Raw genomic sequence first — 21,094 nt, 5'->3', positions numbered from 1 at the left:
TCTTGTCATCATATTTATCATATTGAATAATGGCTAAAGTTTCTGTTTTGACAATGGCTAAATGTTCTGACATCCACCAGTAATTCTGCCCACATTTTCAAAGGATAGGATTACACTCAGGACGATAGACATTGAAAAAAATTATGCAAATCCATATGCTAAGAGTATAAGAATGACAAAGCTTTTTTGAACCACAACAAAATAGATTTGTGCAAAATAGATGCACAAATTATTCAACAGATTGTTTATAGTATACAAATAGCCTGCTGCCTAAATTACATTTGAGAGGTACTGTATATCATTGTGGACATCATTTTCTTTATCTAAAGCAATAACCGTTTGCTGTTTTCTGTGTCTTTTAAATCACAATATGTTTTGGCAGTGTTCTCAAACAAATGTAAGGGTAATTCTAGCGCTGCTTCTTATATAAAGGATTACATAAAACAATGCACCCCCCCCCCCCCCCCCCCCCCCTCCCAGTGATATAACCAGTGCAATTCTAATGAAGATGAAACAACTAGGTCTAGGTAGTCTATTACCATACCTGGATAGTCTCGCTAGTCAGATATATTTCTCTAAAACATAGTGTAACGATGATAAATGTCAGGTTGTTACATGAACTGAGTGCCCGGCGTTAAGTGGTTATGGTTAGAAGTGGTTAGAACACTGACGTTAAGTGGTTATGCAATGTTGATATGTTATACAAGTGAGCCATTTAATGGACCAATAATGTTTCACAGTTACCGTCACGTGCTTCCATGCGCTTTGTTCGGCGAATCATCATAGCTGAATTTGAAGTCGCTAACTGAACAACAGTATGGAGTACGGCGAGGACCAGATACTTTCATTTTAATTGAATTTTGGCATGAATTGTTATAACCGAACAAGAAAAGTTTGAATGTCAAGACCTGGGCAGAGAAACTAACTAAGCTTTCCAGCTACAGTGAGCGCGAGAGGTTAGCCAGCTAGGGAAATTCATTGGGTTGTTTCAGGTCTTACATAAAAACAGGTAACGTGAAATTGCACTCGGAACTTTGCTCTACAGAACGTTACTCCCAGGAAACCGTCCTTTTGCCTTCTAATGACTTTTAAAGTCTGCCAACCTCCGATGAAGGATTTGAGTTGCCAACAATGTTTAGCTGACTAGAAGTACATACCTGGCGTTACTTGCTGTTATTTGGGGAGGCGTAACACCGTTGTCAGCCAAACAAGAGGATTGACTCGACTTCTACTTCCTCAGTTCGTGAATTACTGTACTAGTTTATTCAGCAAAGCTGGGTAGGTAAATAGGCATTACAGTGCTGTAACACAGAGTCCGAATATATCGCTTTTGAAAAACGGGATGTCTACATACAAACTAATTTACATTTTAGCAAATGCTTGGTGCGTAATCTATTCGGCTGTCGTGGAATGAGGCCTAACCAGCTCTTCTATTGGAAAACGACACTAATCGTTCAATATGACACATGCAACGTTATAGTCTGAAATATTTGGGAAGTCTACATACAAACTATTTTGAAATTTTAGGAGTCACCAGTTTGGTGCGTATTCTATTCGGCTATCGCGGAACGAGGCCTAACCAGCTCTTCTCTTGGAAAACGACAGGAGTCTTTCACGATGGCACATGTAACCTTATAACGTTAGTCTGAAGACGTTTTGTGAGAAGGAGTGTTTTTGAACACAGTTTGCTATGTGTAATATTCCAAGATGAACATGGAGAACGTAATCCAATCTCACCAGTCGGCGCAGTTTGTCCACCCTGTATACAACCCTGGAGCAGCGGGTATATGCCCTGAAATGCTCGAGGTGGCAGAGGAAGCAAACCGGGCAGGTGACTACGACCTTGCTGCGGAGATCTATAGTTCTCAGCTGGCGGACCTCCAGCATCCAGACCGGGGCCTCTGTTTGCGCAAAGCTGAGGCTTTGGCCCAGACCGGGCGGATAGCAGAGGCGCTTGACTCGTACTGCACCGCGGCCAACATTGGCGAACTTCGGCCAGGCGAATTGCAGCTTCTGGTTGAAAACATAGCACGGACTCTTCGCGAGAAGGAGCTGACGTTAAACATTAATTCGAAGGCAACGAGTTGTCATAATAGTGGGAATGGAAACGATGGGGTTGAGGCCGATGGGACGTTTGAGGAAGAACCCTTGGACTTGTTTTCATGTCGCCTTTGTAGGTGTTTACTGTCAGAACCAACCACCTTGGAGTGCGGCCATACGTTTTGCAAACATTGTTTAGAAGAAGAAACTGTCAAAGACTGCATACAATGCAAACATAAACTGAACAAAAAAGACGGACAGATCCTGTCCATTGGGTTTAGAGTAAACGTCATTCTCAGTAGTTTGTTGGATAAATGTTTCGACTCTGAAAGTAAAGCCAGGAGACATTGGATAGAAGGTGAGGTCTCACGAAAGAAGCACGATTACACTGATGCCCTGGACAAATACAACAAAGCCGTAGAACTGGGTAAGATAATGTAACATTTACAGTAAGTTTGAATAAGCAATTGTCGAATTCATATGTTTTAGAACAGATTGTGTATTTTATGTTTCCCTTTTACCTATTTAAAACCAAATATATGGGAGTCTAGATGACCTACTTATCACTACTCCGCATTGTGACTTGCCTAGTTTAAATAAAGGTTACATTGTGTCACCGATAGTGGGTGACACTGTACCCATTTCAGTTCTCGAAGAAATCCTTTCATAAACCCAGTAGCCCCACCCCCCCTTTATTACCAAACCCACATTTCTTTCCTGAGTCACATACCCCATGGATTTATTTAATAATGTTCACATAATGGTTATGCTGTTAAATTAAAATTGACTGGACTACATGTTGTCTTTTTCTCACTGGCTATGTAGAATAAGTAGGCCTTTTATTGGGACATATTACATTATTGGATGTAAGCATGTTGGCATTTGTCACGAATCTTGACCTGGAGGCAGCTCTGCAGAGTGGTCAGGTCACTAGCTAGCATTTTGCACCTTTTAAAGCAAAAAAGCAAATTGTTGTTTTCTAGATTTCTATGATATAGCTAATTTTGATTTAGCAGCTGGCCCATCTAGTGAAAATTGCTCTGCCTCCAGAGCAAGATTCATGACAATCAATGTCAACCTGCCTTAGGCAACATGGTCTCTGGAGCAGAGGCCATGGCAGCCTAAATAAGTGGCACATCCTTTACATCTACATAGGTTATCTTTAAAATCAGCATTGCGGTGATTCTCAGTTTCAACCATGGCAGTAGAAAATTTAGTTTGAAAAACATTATGCATCTGCAACAATTAACTAATTTTGAAGACTAAGATGCCTAGTTTGACACAGTGTCTTATTTTAAATTACATTTGACATTTTTGCCTGAATTTTGTAAATTTTCACCCAAAATTCTCATTACAGAAATGCCTCTGAATTAAATTCTCTGGTTATTTTACACAATTTTACTTTACAAAAACCAAATTTATTTGCATAAAACACAATGTTGCTGCAGTTTCTTCCGTAACACTGATATGATTTATACTAGTTGAGGCTTACATGAAACTATAATATTTATTATCTAAAAACATGAGACATGCTTCTCATTACGTAACACTTTAAAAAAAAGTTGCTGTAAAAACTCCAATCATTTTTTAAAACAGTTTTATTCACCCATGATGCATAATCTATTCTGAACAAAAATATAATTACAACATGTAAAGTGTTAGGCCCATGTTTCATGAGCTGAAATTAAATCCATCCACCTGACAGGTGTGACATATCAAGAAGCTGATTAAACAGCATGGTCATTACACAGGTGCACCTTGTGCTGGGGACAATTTTCTGATCCACGCCCCTACATTTTTTTAAGGTATCTGTGACCAACAGATTAATATTTCTATTCCCAGTCATGTGAAATCCATAGATTTAGGGCCTAATGAATTTATTTCAATTGATAGATTTCCTTACACTGTATGAACTGTAACTCAGTAAAATCTTAGAAATTGTTGTATGTTGCATTTTATATTTTTGTTCAGTGTTATTTTTGGCGATAGGTTGAAACACATGAAACACTCATGGACATTTTAGCTAGCATGCTGATGAAATTATTGAATAACATGTATGTGTAAATTTATTTTGCAAGTCTCACGCAGGCAGTGTGATCAGCATGTTACATGCTGACTAGACCCGGCACGAGCATGTTGATTTTGTCCATCCACACTAGGAGCAAAACTCTGAACCAACTATATGAAGTTGGGGACAGGTCGAAAAACATGAAACATTTAGCTAGCTAGCTTGCTGTTGGTAGCTAATTTGTCTTGGGATATAAACATTGGGTTGTTATTTTACCTGAAATGCACAAGGTCCTTTTTTCTGGATATTTTGTAGAATTTGCACCCATTTTGAGTCACACAAAATTGTGTGTTTTCTACTCCAACAATTAATCCTCAGATAAAAGGGGAAACCTAATTAGTTTCTAGTAATCTCTCATCCTTCAGTCTTATTATTCTGTGGACTTTATATGGTGGTTGGCAACCAAATTTGACTGGAATGTGTACCTCAGTTCATCTTTCAACCACCCACGTGGGTATATGCTCCAGAAAAACAATAAGGAGATGGGAGAGGTGGGACTTTCAGGGCATCAAGCGTCAAATGGAACCACGTTCTATTTTAGCGCCTGGCTACGCATACGCTCGCTAGCAGTTTGGATGAAATGATTGAATAACATGTATGTGTAAATTTATTTTGCTACACGGGCAGTGTGGTCAGCATGTACGCTAGCCTGGCAGACACGCGACCCACGTGTCTACACAGCCAGCTGCGAGGACGTAGAGCGGCTGGTGTTAGCAAGAATACAGTTACTCTCCATTAGCGCCCTTTTTACACCAGGCCAAAGAAAGTTATTTGGTTACCAGGTGATCCAGCATATGATTTCTAAGATGATAAAATGCTGCTACAGAAAGAGACCTGTTTTTTAAACATTCATTTAGTTTTGCATTTATTTCTGATTTTAAATGTAGCCGTATTTCAAACCATGTACAAGTCCATTATTATATTGGCGTTTGGTAACTGTAGCATATTATTTGCTCCAAACACAATAAAAATGCAATGTGGTACGTTATGGCATCTCTTATTTCATTCCATCGGTGAGATTGTGTTGCATAGGGAGTTGTGTGTGCAAACAATTCCGTAATGGATTCTTGCCTGGGCTTTGTTTGCTCTTGTGATGGCGCTTGTTGGCCTCTTCCTAAGTTTTTGGCATTCATCCATCATGCTGTATTACATACCTGTGTTTCAAATGGTGGAATAAGTTGCATGTATTTCCTCGAGTGGCATCACCTGCAATATGGTCATTATTTAACCCAGTAAAAACAAGTCCTCTTTTGCAACCCCTGATGAAAGTTAGACTCTTATGAAAGCTGTACCATGACAATTAATGCATTACCCATATCTCTCTAAAAGACACTACATTTTAAATTAAAGGGTAGTCCACTACTGCTATTTAAATATTCCTAAGTTATGTTAAGGTATTATTCATTTAGGTTTTCAAATTCACTCCCCTTTTGTATGAAAAACAGTATAAACCACAGACAGGCCCCAGTTAGTTTTATTTTCTCCAACATGCTCCACGTGTTTCTCATTTTAGGCAAGCTGCAGGCATGCAGGTCACTCCTAAAGTCTACTTGTTAGATTTTACTGCATGGTCGGAACTAGAAGCTAACCATGTGTATGTGACCAATAAAATTTGATTTAAAGTTGAAACACCAGGTCAGCCCTGAACAGTTCATTCCATATAGATGGCCAGGAGTTGTTTTCCCCAACCTTGTGACCTGAGATTTACCAGGATAAACTTGGGCCCGTAATTAGCCTAACTCCCTAGAAAAAACTCCTGTGCTGACCCTTACTACAGAGAGAGCATTGAGGCATAGTCAGGAAGGAGAGCGAGCCAGGCTCAGAGGCCCTTTGGTGCTTCAGTAGAGGCCGGCCCAACAGCATAGCACAGAAGCTCTGACTGACCCCATTCCTTTTGCTTTAATGTCAGCTACTGACCTGCTTATTTAAGTCAGGAGAAGGGGGGGTGACAGACTGCTTTTACCCACAGAGGCGTCATATCCACTGAGCCAAAGATTCATAAACTTTTACATGTTAAAATACCGCCTTTTTTCTCCCCAATTTCGTGATATCCAATTACAATCTTGTCTCATCGCTGAAACTCCCCAACGAGCTTGGGAGAGGCTAAGGTCGAGTCATGCGTCCTCCAAAACATGACCCACCAAACCGCGCTTCTTAACACCCGCCTGCTTAACACGGAAGCCAGCCGCACTAATGTATCGGAGGGAACACCGTTCAACTGACGACTGAAGTCAGCCTGCAGGCGCCCGGCCCACCACAAGGAGTTGCTAGAGCGCGATGGGTCAAGAACATCCCAGCCGGCCAAACCCTCCCCTAACCCGGATGACGCTGGGCCAATTGTGCGCCGCCCTATGGGACTCCCGGTCACGGCTGGTTGTGACACAGCCTGGGATCAAACCCGGGTGTGTAGTGACTCCTAGACCGCCGCGCTACTCGGGAGGCCTCAACTTTTTACATTTTAGTAATTTACCAGACGTTCTTATCCAGAGCGACTTATAATAGTGAGTGCAAACGCCATGCTCTACCAACTGAGCCACACAGGACAGAATCATTCATCAGAATGTTGACCCTCTCGTCTCTCCCCTTCTCACTAGCCAGAAGGTTGTTGCATGTCATTGTAGACCTATTCCTGGCACAGACTGCATGGTCGACTATGGTGCAGTATTTTGATTCAAGGGAAATGCTCCGGATTGGTCCAGTGTTCACTACTCATACTGTGTGGGGTGAATAACATCCAACGTCGCATTACATTTCTGCAGAAAAGACACATGAAATAAGTTGACATATTGTTGCATAGTAACTGATACTGTTCTTTGTGGTCTTGTATACACTGACAACATTGTACCTGTGTGGAAAGGTGTAAATGACATTTTGTCATTCTTCCTGTGTTCTCTCTGTTCTACAGCGCCATCTATAGGTAGGCTACTGGGACAGCGTGCTGAGCTGCACATGGACAGTAGGAACTACAGCCAGGCCATCCAGGACGCAGAGAGCTTGTGCAGACTCAAACCTCTCTGTCCAAAGGTGAGAGAAATTGATATGTAACGCAATCTACCTAACCCAGCAGAGTATAGACCTAGACCACCAGATGGTCTCTGTATATCTGGGCCTTGGCTTAACCTGTCTCTAGTCGTGTCATGAACTACCCATCACATCTCCACAACCACAGTCTGACCCAGTCAACATCCAATACACTATACATGCTCAGGACTGTAAGTATATGAGATTGGATGCTACAAGCTTGTGTATGTTAATATGCAAATGACAGCAGCTGATAGACATGCAAAATAGATCATATAGACTTGAAAACCAGGCACTAGTGTCAATAGGGAAGAGCTTATGTTGACTAGGTTGAAGAGCCCCTGGAAATCTAACCCAGGGGTTATGACAAGAATTACCTTCTATTCCCATGTTTCCCCTGTTTTTAAATGGTTCTCTCTTAGGTCGTTTAGGCCGCTCACTGTAACAATATTCAGATTATAGATTATCAGTGTTTTGAAAATACTTTAGAGGTTTAGTTGAAATGCCATCAGAGTATTTCCTACTCACTTTGGTGTTTCCCTACTCAAAACACCCTCTCGTCTGTGTTTTTTCCCAGGCCCACTACATCAAGGCCTCAGCCCTGAGTAAAGCCAACTACAATGATGAGGCCTTAAAGGAGTACTTCGTGTGTGTAGCACTCAAGCCTAATTGGATGAGAGTGAAGCTGGAAGCTCAGAAGGTAATACACAAGTTAAAAAAAACTTTTGTCCATCTACTTCAATTACAGACTTAACCACAAATGTAATGCCCCTTAATGTCACATCACAATTATATAAAAATGCAGTATTACTATGTACGATATGACAGTGTAAATCTGTCTCCATGCTTACCAGACCGGATTAGTTTGGTTTTAAATCCTGCTCTGCTCCACACTAGTTGATGACGCAATGCTCCCATTCCAGCTGTCTTAGCTGGGGAGCTATTCCAGGCCTATCCCCTGCTGTCACTGTGGCCTGTTTTAGTAGCTCCACTGCTGTTACATATTCACTGCAATATGTACTGTCCGGTGGTGTAAAGTAAAAATACTACTTAAGTCGGTTTTTGTGGTATCTGTACTTCCTAATTTATATATATTTTTTACTTTTACTTTTCATTTTCCCTAAAACCCAAAAGTACATTTTGAATGCGTAGCAGGACAGGAAAATGGTCCAATTCACACACTTATTAACATCCCCTACTGTCTCTAATATGGCGGACTCACTAAACACACATGCTTCGTTTGTATATTATGTTTTACTTTGATACTTAAGTATATTTAAAACTAAATACTTTTAGACTTTTACTCAAGTAGTAATTTACTGGGTGACTTTCACTTTTACTTGAGTCATTTTCTATTAAGGTATCTTTACTTTTACTCAAGTATGACAATTGGGTACTTTTCCACCACTAGTACTGTCACTATGACAAGGCAGTCTGTCCAGTTTGAGCCATTGTCCTGTATTTCCACCATATTCCCTTTTAAACTCTGGGTACTAGTTATAAGCTACTTATGAATGCTATGACATTGTATGAGCGTGTTGACTGACAGTGTGTGTTTCTGTAGCTGCTTAGTGAGCTGTTCTCGTCAGCGTTTGAAAAAGACGGTCAGCCCACTCCCCTACATCCCCTACAGGGTGGTCCCTCCACTCGCCGCCTCAAGCCCCCCGCCCTGCTCAGCTCTCTACACCCCCTCACCACCCGACAGAGGCCTGGCTGCTCCTCTCAGGTCGGCACACACACACACACACACACACACTTACCTCCCCACACACCTACTTCTCCTAGTAACTCCAGTCTTCTCCTCTCCAGGACCCAGCGTTCAGTGCGAGTTCTCCTTGCGAGGGTCCCTCCCACTCCTCCAAACACCCCCTGTCCCCCAGCAGTGAAGCTGAGAAGCCTCTGCTAGAAGACGCCAAGAGCCTGGCCAGTGTCCTGGCTGCCCTGCCTGCCCCCCCAGGAGGCCTCAAGAGGAGACATAGTGGGGACAGCCCAGCCTTCAACGCCCCCTCCAAACTGCCCAGACCAGATGAAGCCTATTCCTCCTCTCACCCTCCTGCTGCTTCCCCCGGGAGGAGGACAGTGACTGCAGACCTGCTCGACAGTAGAGATATGGAGTGCTCCCTCTGTATGAGGTAAGAGGACCACCAACCAACCACCACACAATTATGCATTTACGATTAGCCACTCAGTGTTTGATTTTCAGTCAATACTGACAATTACTTCAACTGATAAAGCCTATGTTATTGTGTTTCCTTCAGGCTGTTCTATGAGCCCGTCACCACCCCCTGTGGACACACCTTCTGCCTCAAGTGTCTGGAGCGCTGTCTGGACCACAACCCCAATTGCCCTCTCTGCAAAGAGAACCTCTCAGAGGTAAACACACACACAGGAAGTAGCTGTACTCTGTATGTGGATAGATGGCTTAAGGCAGACCTGGTGATTATGAAAAATGATGGCTTAGGGCTGTCTGTAATACAATATAATCTCTGTTCTGTGTTTGTTGAGTGTCTGAGGTATGGTTTAGCGTGACCAAAACAAAGTTAGCACAAAGCTTCCTCCGACACAGGGAGTGAAGTAGGATATTGGGACAATATATAATTAAAGGATAATTCACCAAAGACATGGATGATCCAGTAGAATGTCAATGTAACGTCCTATTCCTCTGTGTTCTGTATAATACCAGTATCTGGCCACTAGAGGGTACAACAAGACCCTGCTGATGGAGGAGGTGCTGCAGCGTTACCTTGGAGACGAGCTGGAGGAGAGGAAGAAGATCCACGAGGAGGAGATGAAGGAACTGTCGAAGTGAGTCTCTCGCACTCACAAACGCATTAGCACACAAACACAAATATAATCACTTTACATAGCCATTGATTTTATGGTAAATGAATCACGTAGTAGCATCGTCAGTGAGTTAACTGCACTTCAACAGCCCTGCCTTTTCAGCTAATTGCTGACCAATCTCGTATCCCTCCTTACACCCTAGCTTGAACCAGGAAGTGCCAATCTTTGTGTGCACCATGGCCTTCCCCACCATCCCCTGTCCACTGCACGTCTTCGAACCATGCTACCGCCTCATGATCCGCCGCTCCATGGAGACCGGAACCAAACGGTTTGGCATGTGCATCGCTGACGAGTTGAAGGGTTTCGCTGACTATGGCTGCATGCTGGAGGTCCGGGATGTTAAGTTCTTCCCCGATGGGAGGTCCGTGGTCGACACCATTGGAGTGTCCCGCTTCAAAGTGCTGAGCCACGGTCAGAGAGACGGATACAACACGGCCAAGATCGACTACCTGGAGGATAAGAAGGTGTGTGTGTTGGTGTGTACTGGCTAATGCTGTGTGTGAGGATGGTTTTGCATGCATGTGGATACAAAGAGTGCATTAGAGGTATTTGGATAGATCTAGATAGATATTCATATCCTCACTTTTGTAAGTTTTGTGTATGTGTTTGATATGTGTATGATTGGAGTGTGTATGTGATCCTCAGTCTTCCATCCCAACCGTGTGTGTTCCATTGTGTGTGTACTTTGTGTGCTAACTGTATTATATATTTTGTGGTCAGGTGGAGGGCCAGGAACTAGCAGAGCTGCAGAAGCTTTATGTCTCTGTGTACGACCAGGCCAGTGGCTGGTTCACCTCCCTCAAAGATAACATGAAGAGCCAGATAATCAGCCATTTTGGACACTTGCCCTGGAAGGAACCTGACCCACAGGTACGACACTAACCTAACCATTTCACACACACACACACACACACACACACACACACACACACACACACACACACACACACACACACACACACACACACACACACACACACACACACACACACACACACACACACACACACACACACGTCTCTCCTGGTGAGAATCACACTTGTATGTCATATAGGGATTGAATGGGCTGCATTTATCCCTCCCTCCAGAGTAATCCCAGTGGTCCAGCGTGGGCTTGGTGGCTGTTGGCTGTTCTGCCTCTGGACAACCGTGCCCAGCTCACCATCCTGGCCATGCCCTCCCTCAAGGACCGCCTCATTGCCATCCGCAGGGTCCTTATCTTCGTCACGCGCAAGAGACCCCGATGACCGCTCAGCCGCCTCCATAACCGCTAGGACCATGCATGGTCATTCACTTGTTCATTAAACCCACTCATCAGACTTGATATGAGGGCGATGCCTTTGACTCCCTTAGACATTAGGTTTGACTGAATTATGTCACGCTATCTCTCAGCTTCCTCTGTCCCCTCTCTTAGGGAGGGAATAAGATGTCAAGATAATAGAACTGGTGACTGTCATGATGCACCAGAACTAAGCTGACCACATAACTGTGTCGAGTCCATGATGGTGTGACTTATACAATTTTCTTAATATTGTACATTTAGTATAAAAACAAATATTTAAAAAAGACCTGACACGTACCAAAAGATAATTTGTTTGACTGAAAAATAATACAAATCGGTATTGTATTGGGTTGTCTTTAGTTTGGATGTTGTTATGTTTCTGTTCAATCCCTGCTGACTATGGTGAGAGACACATGTAAGACCAAGAGAGATAGAAACCACCGAATGGAGTAGAAGGTCTACATATGAGAATGTGCTCCTGTTTAAATGGCTTTTCTGCACTCATTTCTACATGACTAGGGATATAGATGCAAAACCTGAAGCTCTGCGTCTAGCCCAGGCATGTGCCTCAATAGAGTGGTGAAGTAGTAGTGCATCTGAAAGAGATGCAAGAGTCCTGAAATTGGTATGTATGTAGATGGAAGAGATTTAGGGTTAAACTCAGTTATTGGTAGACATAATCTAAATGTAACTTTTTTTATTTTATTTATTTTTTACTTTCAGTAAAATTAAGACATTAAAACAATTTCCCTACTGTAACTTGACATTGTTTATGAACATGTAATCAAACTATGATAATCTGAATGATAGTCCAAAACAACAATGGTAATGTATGTACTGTAAGTGTCTCTGGGAAGGAAATGGGGTTAAACTATTCTGTTTCATGTCTTGTTTCTCTTCTGCTATGTATATTATGTGTGGTCAATGTGAATTGGATGATTTAACTGTGTGATTATCAATGTTAACTCTGAGGCCTTTACAATGTCTTATTTAAGTGTAATTATTTAGTTGTTTCTCCTGATCTGTATGACACGTGTAGCTCCTCTTTTGGCTGGTGTTATGACTTGTTTATTTGTGAAAGGAGATATAGCAATTATTTTCTGGATTAAGAGATGCCTGAGATGTATTTGGTTTCTGATTGTTTTCCTTGAAGTGTTCAGAAAGAAAGATTTAGCTATCGTCATTTCATTGCAATGTGACATTACATGACCAAAAATATGTGGGCACCTTGTTGAACATCTCATTCCAAAATCATCGGCATTAATATGGAGTTGGTCCCCCCACTTGCTGCTATAATAGCTTCCACTCTTCTGGGAAGTCTTTCGCAGCAATGTTCCATCATCTAGTGGGTGACTTGCCTCCGTTCAGCCACGAGCCTTAGTGAGGTCGGCACTAATGTTGGGCGATCAGGCCTATTTCGCAGTCAGCGTTCCAATTAATCCCAAAGGCTTTAGATGGGGTTCCGGTCAGGGCTTTGTGCAGGCCAGTCAAGTTCTTCCACACCGATCTTGACAAACCATTTCTGTATGGACCTCGCTTTGTGCACAGGGGTATTGTCATGCTGAAACAGGAAAGGGCTTTCCCCAAACTGTTGCCGCAAAGTTGGAAGCACAGAATGTCATTGTATCCTGTAGAGATTTCCCTTTACTGAAACTAAGGGGCTTAGCTCGAACCATGAAAAATGGCCCCAGACCATTATTCCTCCTCCACCAAAATGTATAGTTAGCACTATGCATTCGGGTAGGTAGCGTTTTCCTGGCATCCGCCAAACCCAGATTCATCCGTTGGACTATCAGATAGTGAGCATGATTCATCACTCCAGAGAATGTGTTTCCACTGCTCCAGAGTCCGATGACGGCGAGCTTTACACCACTCCAGCCGATGCTTGGCGTTGCGCATGGTGATCTTAGGCTTTTGTGCAGCTGCTCGGCCATGGAACCCCATTTCATGAAGTTCGTTGAGAGCAGTTCTTATGCCGACGTTGCTTCCAGAGGCTGTTTGGAACTCGGTAGTGAGTGTTGAAACCGAGGACAGACAATTTTTACTCGCTACACGTTTCAGCTCCGATGTCCCGTTCTGTGAGCTTGTGTGGCCTACCAATTTGCGGCTGAGCCGTTGATGCTCCTACACGTTTCCACTTCACAATAACAGCACTCACAGTTGTTGACCAGGGCAGAAACTTTATCAATTGACCTGTTGGCGTCTTATGACGGTGGCACGTTGAAAGTCACTGAGCTCTTCAGTAAGGCCTTTCTACTGCCAATGTTTGTCTATGGAGATTGCATGGTTGTGTGCTCGTTTTTTTATTTTTATACACTTGTCAGCAAACGGTGTGGCTAAAATAGCCGAATACACTAATTTGAAGGGGTGTCCACATACTTTTGTGTGTATATATAGTGTCTCTGAAGAGGAAGCTGAACCAACTAAGCCACAGTACAAAACGTATTAAGAGCATGTTTTGAGGAGACCGAGAACATTACATGCAAATGACTAATCGAGGAAGATAAATCTCCGGAAGTATTTATTAAAATTTTTGTAGAATACCCTAAAACGTATCTACTGCGAGCCGTTTTGAGTCATTTTCTTAGTGTTGTCTCTACTTTCAACCTGGTAAGTATGGGATAGATTAAATAGGAAATGTTCTGGGACTATCGTTCTTTTGACATCTGCGGCTTGTTTTACTTAAATGTCTTGTTTTATAACCTGTTTACTTGCTGTTGTCTGTTTTATCCTGGAAGGGTTTATTGAATGTTACTTTCTGGCCTTGATGTGGACGCTCTGCTTACGTAACTTCACAGGGACTGTTTCACTTCAGGCAGTGTCTGTTTGGGCTGATTTATAAACCAGCCATAACAGACTGGGTCTCAATCAGTCCATACAAATCTCAGCCCTTGGTTAGAAAAATACACAACTATAGATTGACTCCCAATTATGCTTGCCCAATGATGTATTAGGGTCAGGAGTTTTTCCTCTTCAGGAATAACTCCAGACCCAAACTGAAGGGCAGTCTAACACTGGCCTGGAGTGAGGCCTGCTCAGATTAAAGGGCCACCACCTACTTGGCTATGTTAGTTTTCTAACACAAAGGAAGAGGATCATTTATTTTCCAAGACATTGAGATTTAGTTTGGGTCACCCTTCTGTTTTTGGGTATGGCTTATATGAGCAGCTCAGGGGGAATGACAGAATTTCAAAGTTTTTCATTTTTCTCCTGGGCTCTGTCATTGGAGGTGATTTTTATATAGACTCCACAGTGTGGCTGTTGCTGGGCAAGGTGAAGTTGAGATCATAGCTATGGTGGCAGTGGAGAGTTACAGTAGAGAGTTACAGTAGATGAGTCACTGTGTGGATTTTTGGGGTGCTGAGTTGACAGACATACAGACAGAAACAGCTCAGGTTCTCCCTTTGTAACAACAGACCGACAGATAGACCAGATCACACCCCAATCTGACTTTGACGGTCACCTAGATGCTCAGCACAAATGTCAATATCAGGCCTTGTTTCATAAGGTGAACATGTTGATTCAGAACAGTAATCTGTTGCCCAATAGATTTGAGTAATTTGAAGTATGTGTGTATTGTGCAGTGTGTTTACATCAATCAGCTTGAGAATGTGTATAGCTTACAGTCTATGTATGTTTATACATGGTTTAAGGTATATCTATACGCGTCTATACATGAGACAGAAGCACTAGTGTTGAGGGGTCTCTGTAAAATATTTGTGTGATATTTTTGTTGTGGTAGGAGACTTGTGTAAGTCATCATCCAACTGTCATCTCAGGCTGATCCTGCTGCAGCCCTTTCCTGTTTCCCTCAGGCTGATCCTGCTGCAGCCCTTTCCTGTTTCCCTCAGGCTGTTTCCCAAAATAACATGACCAACACACCCTCAAACACGAAGGTGCGCACTCACTCACTCAGTGCTGCCTGACAGTACAGAAGCCTGCAACCGTAACCTCTGATCACTTTATCTTGGCATGATGCTTGAACCAACAGATCCCATGATATATTATGTTTGATGGCATCTCATTTGATTTTGATTATATTTTTGTAATGAACCTATCCCCTGGAGGTGCGTGAAATTGGCTGAGGGTTTTGAGTTACACATGCACCTGTTTGCTGTACAGGTCCAGAACCAACAATGCCTGTTTTCCCCTGCCTGCTGCCCAATTATGCAAACAGTTCCTCTTTTCTGCTTTTCTCTGTGGCTGGAGGAGGAAGTAGATGAGCACGGTGTGACTAATCTACTGTAACTCTCCACTGCCACCATGTGGTCAAACATTACTGTGGGCCTCCACAGCTATGAGCTTCACTTCACGTGTGTGTGAGCAAGGTGTGACTGTTATCAAACACCACAGGTTGTGAAGGTAGTTAACTGTAAGGCTGTAAAAATGGGAAGAATTTAATCGCTCTGAGTGTTCGTTCATTTGCGCTCCCAAGTCGGTGCCTCCCGCCTCTTCAATGTGTCTGCTCGTTTTCCATTCTTGCTTCCCTGAGGCAAGTAGGTGCTCACACACACACTGCCAGGCATTCCCCCCCAGGTTAATTTATGTTGCTTGGCACTGGTCTGACTTGATCGACGGCTTCAGTTGGGTCACAGTGTGTGTGTATGGAAGGAGGGGGCTGACTGTTGCTGGGACAGACCACACACACAGTTGAATCTCTTCTGTTTACCCAACCATCTACAGTATCTTTTCTGATGGAAGGGCAGGTCTGTTGGGATAGACAATGTTCAATTATTATGTCTGGATGCTCAGATATTGAACTTTACTGTACTTTTATAGACTGTAATTATTGATGAGACATTATGGGAATCTTTTGGACCTGCTTGCATGAGAGAAACATAAGAACTGTTTTATTCCCATTTTGCCAATTTAGATTTTATGAGGGAATACAATTTGGAAAGTGACATCATTGTAATGTATAGGGTATTGACATTGAAAGTACATTATACACAGTGTACAAAACATTAAGGACAACATCCTATTATTGAGTTGCACCTCCCCCCTTTTGCCCTCAGAACAGCCTCAATTCGTCAGGGCATGGACTCTATGACGTGTCGAAAGAGTTTCACAGTGATGCTGGCCCATGTTGACTCCAATGCTTTCCACAGTTGTCAAGTTGCCTGGATGTCCTTTGGTCAACCATCCATTCTTGATACACACCAGAAACTGTTGAGTGTGAAAAACCCAGCAGTGTTGCAGTTTTTGACACAAACCGGTGTGCCTGGCACTATCTACCATACCCTGTTCAAAGGCACATCTTTTGTCTTGCCCATTCACCCTCTGAATGGCACACACAATCCATGTCTCAATTGTCTCAAGGCTTAAACATCTTCATTTAACTTGTATCCTGCCCTTCATCTACACTGAAGTAGATTTAACAAGTGACATCATTAAGGGATCATAGCTTTCACCTGGTCAGGCTGTCATGGAAAGAGCAGGTGTTCTTAATGTTTTGTACACTCAGTGTATATGAGATAGAATAACAATAGACTGCAGTATGAGTGATGTCGCAGTGCAAACACAGAATGAAATGCTCTTATGTTGCAATGACAACCCTTTTGACTGAGATGATCAAATCATAAAAGCCATGTGATGCCAGAGAAATAGAATTCAACCATGTATTACATCACCTACCTGCCTCCAGCCCACACACTCAGGAATCCCACTATTACAACCCCACAGAAGTGAACCAGTCATGTGGCATGTAACATACATAATTCAATACATTTTCCCACAGTCCAGGGCCTTAGCAGCCTGGTCAAACAATACCCAGCATGTCCTATTTCTGGCAGCTAGATGAACTGTGACGTCTCCACATTGTATAGGCAGCTGTGGCCATGAGAACTAGGGAGCCACTTTTAACGATGGCAGCAAGATAAACACGGTTACAGCCTTTAGTACTGTAATGTTGATGGGACAGTTAGACTAACCTAGTTCATCATCGAAGACTACTGTTATATAACTTTATGAATTTTGGGCCTGTCTTAGTTGAGTCACGGGGTACATGTAGGGAACTGATCTGTGTAAAGAGCACCAGGATTTGGGACACAGGGACTGCCTGCACACTGACAATTCAGCCATTGCGGATGACATGAGAGGAGCTTGCAAAAATTCTGCTGATATCTGTTGTGGTGGAAGCAATGGGACATGATGCAGGAAAGGGGACAGAACCCAATAAAAATACCAGGGTTGACATCAGTGGTGAAATATTTATCACTGCTTCCATTTCACATGCTCTAATTAACTCATCTGACAGAGCTGGCGGTTGGTGACATTCACAATGTTACTGTGTACCCTACAACACAGGCCTCTGAGAAAGATGGAGGGTGTTCTTGTAGGTTGATGTTGGTTTTGAGAGGATGTATTGATTCAGGATGATTCAGCCGTTTAGCTCATTTACCATTGTAAATATTGTCTGCACTAAGGCGACAAGACTTCCTTTTCTGAATGACAGACTGTTTGTGTAATGAACACGATGGGAGACAGAGAGTTGGTTTCAAGCGCAGGGCGCAGCAGGAGTTTATTTGTAAAGGACCACAGTAGGAGGCAGTTAGCTGGGTCCAGGGGCATGCAGAAGGTCATACACAGGGGGTCCAAAAAGGCAACAGTACAGGCAAGGAAAAGGCTAGTAACGTCATCCGGGAGATCAGGCAATTGGTTGATAACAGGGAATCTGATAGGCTAAAGTACAGGCAGGGAATACGCAAAAGGCGTAGTTAGTGAGGCAGGCAAAAACTATCATTTACAGGAAAAACAGCGCTCCGTATAGAAGTGTGTCACAAAACAAACAACACCTCACAATAACGGGGTGCAAAGAACTGAACAAAATGGTGCGTGATAATGACATACAGGTGTGTGAACAGGTGATCAAAATTCAGGTGATTGGAATCTGGAGAGTGGGCTGCGTTCAGGGGATCTATGTGTTTGAGAGTGAGTTGGAAGCAGACGTTACAGTTTGTCGTTGTTTTTGACTGATATCAAATCAAATTGTGTTGGTCACATACACATATTTAGCAGATGTTATTGTGGGTGTAGCAAAATGCCCATGTTCCTAGCTCCAAAAGTGCAGTACTATCTAACAGTACACACAAATCTAAAAGTAAAAGAAGGGAATTAAGAAATATATAAGTATTAGGATGAGCAATGTCAGAGTGGCATTGACCAGAATCCAGTATATACATATGAAATGAGAAAAACAGTATGTAAACATTATTAAAGTGACATGTGATTTAATATCTATGTACATAGTGCAGCAGCCTCTAAGGTGCAGGGTTGAGTAACCGGGTGGTAGCCGGCTAGTGATGGCTATTTAACAGTCTGATGGCATTGACATAGAAGCTGTTTTTCAGTCTCTCGGTCCCAGCTTTGATGCACCTGTACTGACCTCGCCTTCTGGATGATAGCAGGGTGAACAGGCCGTGGCTCGGGTGGTTGATGTCCTTGATTATGTTTTTGGCCTTCCTGTGACATCGGGTGCTGTAGGTGTCCTGGAGGGCAGGCAGTGTGCCCCCGGTGATGCGTTGGGCAGACCGCACCACCCTCTGGAGAGCCCTACGGTTGCCATCCTAGGCGGTGATACAGCCCGGCAGGATGCTCTCAATTTTGTGCATCTGTAAAAGTTTGTGAGGGTCTTAGGGGCCGCCATCCTAGGCGGTGATACAGCCCGGCAGGATGCTCTCAATTGTGCATCTGTAAAAGTTTGTGAGGGTCTTAGGGGCCAAGCCGAATTTCTTCAGCCTACTGAGGTTGAAGAGGCGCTGTTGCGCTGCCTTCACCACACTGTCTGTGTGGGTGGACCGTTTCAGATTGTCAAATCAAATTTTATTTGTCACATGCGCTGAATACAACAGGTGTAGACCTTACAGTGAAATGCTTAATTACAAGGCCTTAACCAATGATGCAGTTTTAAGAAAATACCCCAAAAATGTAAAGTTAAAAAAAGTAAGAGATAAATAAGAAAAACAAATAATTAAAGAGCAGCAGTAAATAACAATAGCGGGGGTACCGGTGCAGAGCCAATGTGTAAATGTGCGGGGGCACTGGTGTTGAGGTATTTGTGATAATTATGTACATGCAGGTAGGGTTGTTAAAGAGTCTTTGACGGCAGGTAGGGCTGGCTGGAGTCTTTGACGATTTTTAGGGCCTTCCTCTGACACCGCCTGGTATAGAGGTCCTGGATGGCAAGAAGCTTGGCCCCGGTGATGTACTGGGCCATACGCACTACCCTCTGTAGTGCCTTGCGGTCGGAGGCTGAGCAGTTTCCATACCAGGCAGTGATGCAACCAGTCAGGATGCTCTCTGGTGCAGCTGTAAAATCTTTTGAGGATCTAAGGACCCATGACAAATCTTTTCAGTCTCATGAGGGGGAATAGGTTTTGTCGTGCCCTCTTCACAACTGTCTTGGTGTGCTTAGACCATGTTACTTTGTTGTTGATGTGGACGCCAAGGAACTTGAAGCTCTCAACCTGCTCCACTACAGCCCCGTCGATGAGAATGGGGGCGTGTGATGTGTACACTGAGTACACCGAGGAACTTGAAGCTCTTCACCTTCTCCACTGCGGTCCTGTCGATGTGGATCTAGGGTGTCAGGTAGGGTGGAGGTGAAATGATCCTTAACTAGCCTCTCAAAGCACTTCATGATGACAGAAGTGAGTGCTACAGGGCAATAGTCATTTAATTAAGTTACCTTTGCTTTCTTGGGTACAGGAACAATGGTGGACATCTTGAAGCAATAAGATAAGAGTTAACTGATAAGAGAAAACTGGCTGAAAGCCTAATCTAACAGACAGAAGAGAGAGAGAGAGCACATAAATATATTGTGAGTTACACCTTACCGTAATATAATAAACGGTTTATTGATACATTGTAAACAAAATATACTGAACAAAAATATAAACGCGTTGGTCCCATGTTTCATGAGCTGAAATTAAAGATCCCATACACACACAAAGCTTGTTTCACTCAGAGTTTGTGCACAAATGAATTTACATCCCTGTTAGTGAGTATTTCACCTTTGCCAAAATAATCCATCCACCTGACAGGTGTGGAATATCAAGAAGCTGATTAAACAGCATGATCATTACGCAGGTGCACCTTGTGCTGGGGACAATAAAAGGCCACTCTAAAATGTGCAGTTTTGTCACACAACACAAGGCCACATATTGACAATTGGCATGCTGACTGCAGGAATGTCCAGCAGAGCTATTGCCAGATAATTTAATGTTCATTTCTCTACTATAAGCCACCTCCATCATAGTTTTAGAGAATTTAGCATTACGTCCAAACGGCCTCACAACCGCAGACCATGTGTATGGCGCTGTGTGGGCGAGCGGTTTGTTAATGTAAACATTGTGAACAGAGTGCCCCATGTGGTGGTGGGGTTATGGTATGGGCAGGCATAAGCTACGGACAACGAACACAATTGCATTTTATCAATGGCAATTTGAATGCACAAAGATACCGTGATGAGATCCTGAGGCCCATTGTTGTGTCATTCATCAGCCGCCATCACCTCATGTTTCAGCATGATAATGCACGGCCCCATGTCGCAAGGATCTGTACACAATGGAAGCTGAAAATGTCCCAGTTCTTCCATGGCCTGCATACTCACCAGACATGTCACCCATTGAGCATGTATGGGATGCTCTGGATCGACCTGTCCAGTTCCCGCCAATATACAGCAACTTCACAAAGCCACATGAAGAGGAGTGAGACAACATTCCACAGGCCACAATCAACAGCCTGATCAACTCTATGCAAAGGAGATGTGTCATACTCATGAGGCAAATGATAGTCTCACCAGATACTGACTGGTTTTCTGATCCATGTCCCTACCTTTT

At 43.2% G+C, this 21,094-nt stretch overlaps 1 protein-coding gene across 1 annotated transcript; it reads left to right on the top strand.

Moving 5' to 3' along the window:
- Window positions 1-784: 784 nt before the first annotated feature.
- LOC120058371 (LON peptidase N-terminal domain and RING finger protein 2-like) lies at window positions 785-12,381 on the top strand. The gene is made up of 10 exons (XM_039006992.1): window positions 785-2,467; window positions 7,014-7,132; window positions 7,707-7,829; window positions 8,694-8,855; window positions 8,939-9,261; window positions 9,388-9,502; window positions 9,813-9,934; window positions 10,116-10,437; window positions 10,694-10,843; window positions 11,062-12,381. Exons 1-10 carry the CDS (start codon window positions 1,708-1,710, stop codon window positions 11,218-11,220), a joined length of 2,355 nt encoding a protein of 784 aa, XP_038862920.1. The 5' UTR covers window positions 785-1,707; the 3' UTR covers window positions 11,221-12,381.
- Window positions 12,382-21,094: the final 8,713 nt, after the last annotated feature.

This window comes from Salvelinus namaycush, chromosome 13 (assembly GCF_016432855.1).
Source record: "Salvelinus namaycush isolate Seneca chromosome 13, SaNama_1.0, whole genome shotgun sequence".
Lineage (NCBI taxonomy): Eukaryota > Metazoa > Chordata > Actinopteri > Salmoniformes > Salmonidae > Salvelinus > Salvelinus namaycush.
This window is presented reverse-complemented; position numbering and strand designations above follow the sequence as displayed.